At 40.8% G+C, this 7,079-nt stretch overlaps 1 protein-coding gene across 1 annotated transcript; it reads right to left on the bottom strand.

Moving 5' to 3' along the window:
* Positions 1-979: 979 nt before the first annotated feature.
* Positions 980-7,011, bottom strand: tmem267 (transmembrane protein 267). The gene is made up of 3 exons (XM_027010383.3): positions 6,821-7,011; positions 5,091-5,487; positions 980-2,830 (listed from the first exon to the last, which is right to left on the bottom strand). The coding sequence occupies exons 2-3, from the start codon at positions 5,445-5,447 to the stop codon at positions 2,495-2,497; spliced, it is 693 nt and encodes a 230-aa protein (XP_026866184.1). The 5' UTR covers positions 5,448-5,487; positions 6,821-7,011; the 3' UTR covers positions 980-2,494.
* Between the last annotated feature and the right edge of the window lie 68 nt (positions 7,012-7,079).

Below are 7,079 nucleotides of genomic sequence, written 5' to 3'. Positions count from 1 at the left end.
TCTTAACTATTCAGTCCTTCCTCAAATTAATCTCTGACCCCAGGAAGTGTGGTGCAGTGCCAAGGTATGCCTTATTTAACAAGGAAATAATATGAAAAGCTTCCATACTATCTCTAGGAAAAATGTAAACAAGCTTCCCTTCACTTAAATGAACAAATATTTAGTCAGACAAACATTTAATTTGGGTGAGAAAAATACTTCCTGTTTTCGTGGGGGTTTTTTTTGTGTTTGTTTTTTTGTCATTTGAAGAATAACAAAACCAAATGAGGGCATTATGTCCATATCACTAATATTTGCATAAACATCTAATTTCCATAAATGTTTAACTTTGCAGAGAAACATATAATATTCAAATTCCTAGAATCCTGCAGTGACAACAAAGAGCAAAAATAGGCCAGTCTAAATTTTCCACTTTAGGGACTAGCTCACAGGTTTTCAATCCAATATAAGATCCAAATAGTAGCATAAGGATCCAAATAGTAGACAGGTAATCAGGCTGCACTGCCAAGTTATTACTTGCTTCGGGTATGCTGGGAGCTGCATATGGACTGGCCGGGGGTCCAAGATTGGTTTGAAAACCTCTGGTCTAGCCTAATCAATAACTTGTGACTATACAATCTGGCCAAGGTCTTAAATCACCTGCTGCTTTGTTTGGATTGTAGGACTCCTAGGCTCTGTAACTGAATCACCACTTAACTCACACAGCAGAAGATGGAGATTGAACAGTAGCGCTCTAATATGCCGCTATACCTTTTAAATGCAGACTGTGCAGACTGGCTAAAAAACATTTGCTTGAACTGTTGCTTGTATAGAGAAGGGAGAGGGTTTGCCAGTGGTTGTGATGCAAGCTGAGGCAACACAGAAATGACAGGTGGATTGTCACAGCAGTCTGATATTTTAGTAATATTTCAATGATCAGCTAAAGAAAGTGTCCACTCAATCAAAGAAATAAAATGCTGTAGAGTACACATTATCCATCTTCTGATTTTAGTGAGACTTTAATTAAATATGATTTATGGCACATATTTGACAATATGTTAATAATGCAAAAATAACAATGAAACGAAAATGTGCAGAACATTACACAATCTGTACAATTATACACTGACAATTACACAGTAACTGTAAACATGAAAGAGAGGAGTTGGGCTTTTGTTACCCTTAGCTGTAGTCCCAATGTCCCTTGTCAGCAAATAGATAAATAAAGGTAACTGGGCTAGTCATTACTTACAGCGATGCTCAATGCAAGTGGCATATGAAAGAGCCAGAATCTTACACTGAAGACTGATTTACTATGGTGTGACAAAAATGAACTTCTCATTATCCAAAACATACCTGTAACATGGTAGCATAGACAGTGGAACTTTATTGATAAAGTGACCTCTGGTGGCAGCAAGATAAACTGAAGCGTACAGAGGCATTTTAATTGCTCTAATCCATCCAAATGCCTTCAAACATAATGGACATTTTACCTTTCAGCAGGACTTTAAGGGAATGAAAATACACTATAAATAAGGGCCTAAAAATGACTGACCAAAGAAGTGGCCTGAACTGAACCTCACTTACTCTAGACAAAAGGCAAAAAGCCCTCCAAAACAAACAGGAATGATGGTCCCCTGAAATTGCAGACTGCAAATTTGGGGCTGTGAATCCTGACTTACCCGATATATATGTAAATACATCCACTACACAAAGTCATTGTTTCATTTAAAACTAAATTTGCTGGAGTACAGTGCCCATGTCTAATTAGACTGCACTCATTCTAATGCCCTAATCTCTGCCCAGTGAAACTGTACATATAGCCTTCCTGCAGCAAGCAGTTGCAGACTGTATCCTTAATAATCACATTTCTAGACTATTATTGCACAACATAGAAGGCTAATTTGTTATGCTAAGATAAATTATCACCTGTGGATAAGATCATCTGTGCACAAAATCTGTCAGGTTTCCTCATCTGATCGGAAGGAGCACGCCAAGCTGCCAGTCTCTGCTGTCATCTGTCCCCTTGGCCAGCAGTAGAGCGGCTGCAGTGCTGATGCAATGGCTAGAGCGCAGCACTGCAATATGATGCCAAGTGAGTAATCTCTGGGCTGCAAACATGGTGCTCACGCTGCCTGAGAGACCTGAGGGCATGTAACAACCATCATCTGGCAAACGCAGCCCCTGCCTGGTTACACTAAAAATAATTTACTTAATAAACAATAAATAAAGTAAGAAAGGAAAACATCATCTTATTTGAACCATCACAAGTGTAAAACAGACTGGTGGGCTTGTTAACATCCATCCAACAGGCAAAAATGACGAGAACGGCAACTTGAGTCCCTCTTTTGCACAGATCCAAGAGCAGAATCATTAAACCTGATAGTAAAGGGACACCTGAACAGCTAGTTAAAATGACCATAGATACAATACAGCAGAGGACCAGAAGGTCACACTAGTGTTTGCAGGCCCAGACTGCTGCAGTGCAGGAGCACCTGCAGAGTCCCAGGCTGGGTCAGACATCGATGGCCACGCCGTGCTTGGTGGAGATCATGTCCCGGGTGCCAGTCAGGTACATGAGCACAGAGCAGAGGTGGGGCAGGGTGGCCGTGATGGTGATGTACAGCCAGTAAGAAATGGGCGGCGTGTGGCCGAGGGGGCACGCCCACAGGCCGTGCCGGGCGCCGTCGCGAACATGGTGTGAGGCGAGCGAGATGAAGAGCATCCAAGGCAGTGAGCACCATGAGTCCTTCAGGCGGCATGCCCACATGAGTAGGCGCAGCGAGAAGCAAATTGCCGGGATAAGCGTGGAGCAGTGCAGCGGTGGTCGCCGTGGCAGGTTCAGTGCCGCCTACCCGCCGCCATGTGGGACGACACAGAAAATACATGAGAAGGAAACCTCAAATGGGCTAAGCACCAAGACATTAAAAGAAATCTCAACTTCTTATCTGGGCCCCCTGCAGCCTCCCAGGATACCTGGAAGAGAAGCTGCTTTTAGGTCTCTCACCGAAGTAGCTTTTGTCCCTAGTTACTGAACAGGCAGCTAGGTAACTTAGAAAAATCCAAGTTATCTGTGTGGTCTACCAAAACCCACATAATCCATGCAGTATAGCAAGGGTTATGGTTACATAATGTAATTTAACTTATTCACAGGAAAATATGTACTATTGAAAAGTACAAGGCCATGTAACCAACATAGCTATGTGTGCTATATCTGCAGACTGAAGAGGCCTGCGAAGAACTGCAGAATTGAACATAATCAAAGTATTCCTCATCTCACACTGCTTCATAGCACCTCCGGTGCACACATAGGACGGATACAATTGGGCCCCTCATAAATGGCTGACACAGACAGAGGGATGCATGATGGCTCAGTGTGACTGACCTATTAGGTAGTATATACTATCAGAAATACTGCATTATTATTATACTACTGTATAGATTTTGTAATTGCAAGAAATATGCCTTCAAAGATTTTAAACCACACTGTTGATCCCTTGACATGAAATAAATTATGACTGATCTGCATTATTTTGACAAAATTTTAATTATACACTGGATAAGATGTCAAATATCCTATTCAAAACCACTAGAGCTTCACATAGGGCTATTTGTGTTTGTTGAATCATGCAATTGCAACCTCTTACACTGATCAGGATGCTCACAGACGAGTCAAAAATGTGAATTGTTAGACAGCTTATTTGCATATTGCAGAGATTCAGCAGGATCAGTATTGTAAAGCTTAATGTTGCGATAATGATGAACAAATGATGCTGAAACACATCATTACATTTTCCATGCTATCGGCTTTAGCCCACCACACTGCACCAGTTTTGTGTCTTCCTAGTACTGACTAATCTGTTTCAGCTGTGATCTGAACATGTAAGACAAAAGACAGTCGAAAACGTTGCAGTAGATTTGGCCCTCCAGGAGTGAAGTTAATTTACAGACATGATGACTGATGACCAGCAGACAAGCTAGACTTGGCTGGATCGTTGGCTTTTGTTTTCTTGCATCAGTCAAATACTTAAGAGTCTTTTCATATGTACTGTTAATTGTTAACATATTGGCCTTTACAACTTTGGTATGGAAGAAGGTTGAATTGTTAAAATGAACTCTAATAAATCATAGGGTGCATTTATGGGGGTTTTTTGGACACTGACTATTATCAAATATTTTCAAAACATCCTGGGTATTCTCAAATATTCCAAGTGAGAATTCTGTGGGTGTTTTGATAACTCTGCATGATCCAACAAAGGTAAATTGTTTTCAAAATTACGCAAGCAAGTATGTTGCCAAGTCATATCCCAATCGCAATATGTAATCACAAAAGAGTACTGTTGACCATTTCACACAGCCCTAAATTATTAACCTAGACTAACACTCCAAAGGGTACACAATGTCCTCAAAGTAGTTAGGCAACTGGTGAATACTAAGCACTCCAGCCTAACTCTTGCCATTGGGCCATTTTTAGTCACTGAGCAATGAAGGACATTTGACTGAACAATTTCCTACAGGAAAGACCTGCAAGCCCAATATTAAGTCTATAACTCTAAAGAGTGTGAAAATGATTAGCTATCTGCCAAGCATATTTGTTCAGTATTGTTATTATCCCCCCCCAAAAAAATTTACTGAGCACCCCTTTACAATATCCTCATAATTTGGTTTGCGTGGCAATATGATAGCATACAGCATGCTCCTTTACAGATTAAAGGACTATTCTTTGGATGAAATAAATCATGGTCTAAATATGGTCTGGCTACGTTTACCGCATGTGGGCGCATGACCTGATCATCTTCAGGGCCAACATGTATTGGCATGGTAACTGAGTGGATAAAAACTGAGTAATAGAAATTTATTTTATGAGGCATGATAATTAATACATTTCAAACACACAACACATTATGCCAGTAAAAGCAACTGTTCTGACATTTTAAAATAACGGTTTATACGGATGAATTAAGATAACTGAAAGAGCAACATTTCATTGTGTTCTTAGGACATGCAATTTGCATTTCAAATGTTTTGTAGTTATGGAGATCAGTTCTGGAACTAGCCCTTCAGCAAAACTTGCATACATGCATAGTCAAATGAGTCAAAAAAAGACCTACCTTGAGTGACAGCGATCCAGCCAGGTAGAAGTGATCCAGGTCGATGACTGAGGCAAGGAAACCCGCCAGTGCTACTTCATAGAAGTCGCTCTTCTTCCTCAGACCAATGACGATGGCCCAGGACCACAGGCCAACAGCACCATGCACCGAATTGTCCAGTGCTGCACGGAGCCACACATGCTGCTGGATGAAGGGCAACGCCAGGACGTGGTCGGCCAAGAAGCAGAAGGCACCGAGGGCTGCACTGGCAAGCAGCGACGCTGTGCTGAAGGTCTGGAGCAGTGCCTGTGCCTTCTCCGTCTCCACGGCCAGGTTGAGTGGCGCACCTGCGTCCAGCTTCGAGCGGAAGCCCCGCATTGCCGGCCTCTGCCAAAGAAGTGGTCAGCGGCTGCTTTTACTGGTAATAAGCATAAAAGCAAGACAGAAGATTAAAAAGCTAAACAAACATAGCAAATATGAGTGTATAATGTATAACCCGGTAACATTATATGTCAATGTGATAGCTTATGCTTATCAGAATTATTTTTTTTTCCCCTCAAACAGACATAGGGAAGACATGGTAATGAAATGCAAGGAAATTAGATTTTAGACTAATATAAATATAAACTGCATAGTCCTTTGCCGTTCGGCTGCGGATTAAGACTATGCTCTAAATATACACTACCAAATTGTGACAGGCAGACAGCCCACGACTGAGAGTTACACTCAGTAGCTCAGGTTTATGAATCACAGCAGAGGAAATTCTCTCTTTTAATGTTTTTACACCACCGTTTTCTCCAGAAGTTACGCTCCAATGCTCTATCTCGGAAGAAACCTGAAATGATGTTTAAAAAGGTAACGAGAAAGTTGGAGTTCATCACGTCGGTTAAATTCATGAAATGTTTTACTATGCTAGCAGAAAAGGCCTATATGAGAGATATGAGGCGAAGATGAGCGCGATGCATATTAATGTGTATTGATACAAAAATGACAAGGATATTTGCAATATGCTTTAAAAATAAAATAATAATCTACCTGCCAAATTTTAAGCTTGTCTAAGGTTTGAAATAAATACTTCCATCTAGCTGGAAGTGTGCCTCTCTTGTTAAATGTGGGTCACGTCTGAAATGGTTCCAACCTTACCTTAGTTTATAAACTACCTATGCTAGCTAACTACCTAATTGGTTTGGATTTACATCACACCATTAAATAAAGTTACTCCTTCCTGATCAACTAAAAGTAGTGTTCAAAGCTGTGAATCAACAATACCATGTATTGGGCACTCAAAACATAAATTCATTAGCGTTAACTAGCCGTTAGGCTAACTAAAATGCAGTGCCTAGCTAAGATAGCTGTCAATGTGATTCCCACACAAGCTGCAAGCCAGCTAGCGAGGTTATGTAGCTAGAGAAAACTAAGAACTGCATGATGTAACGTTAGCTAGCCCATTCATTGACAGTCTGCTTTCATGAAGCTACTCGCTAACGCTCTAGCTAATATACGACAGATGAATTCAAAGCCACTCATACAGAATCATGTTTGATATTCTAACCTAGCTAACAATTACACCGTACAGCCTAGCTAACGAAACCTAGCTGTCGCAACAGGATTTCGCCGGCAAACATCCGTTCCGTTAATATTAATACTGATTAATAATTAAGTAACGTTGATTAGTTGCTTCAAACATGCTTTGAGCACATCTCAGTAACATAAAATATCAGACAGAAAACGATACGGCTTATTCGACTCACAACATCACTAGCCGCCGGTTGTTGCTTTCAAGCTTCTGTCTTCTTTCTTCTTTCTTCTTTCTTCTTTCTACGTATAACGCTTGCTACGTGAACACAAACAACTAACGTTTCTCACGTTAGTTCAGGTTGTGGGCGACAGTTTAGGATCGAGGGCTTTTATTAATAGGAAGTCCTATCCAGTTTCCAGTCCGGGAAGTATTTTAACAGAAAGACTGCATTCTTTGTGTACCAGTAACATAATGTGACGTTTTATTGTTTA

This window comes from Electrophorus electricus, chromosome 19, assembly GCF_041902795.1.
Source record: "Electrophorus electricus isolate QZ-2024a chromosome 19, ASM4190279v1, whole genome shotgun sequence".
NCBI classification, from domain to species: Eukaryota; Metazoa; Chordata; class Actinopteri; order Gymnotiformes; family Gymnotidae; genus Electrophorus; species Electrophorus electricus.
Note: the sequence above shows the minus strand (reverse complement) of the source record. Positions and strands in the feature narration are given on the sequence as shown.

Bases quoted from the DNA above. Each gene is read 5' to 3' on its own strand.
- tmem267 (XM_027010383.3), bottom strand. From the start codon at position 5,447: ATGCGGGGCTTCCGCTCGAAGCTGGACGCAGGTGCGCCACTCAACCTG. The intron at 2,831-5,090 runs GTAGGTCTTTTT...GGCGGCGGGTAG, and splicing joins CTGGATCGCTGTCACTCAAG to GCGGCACTGAACCTGCCACG.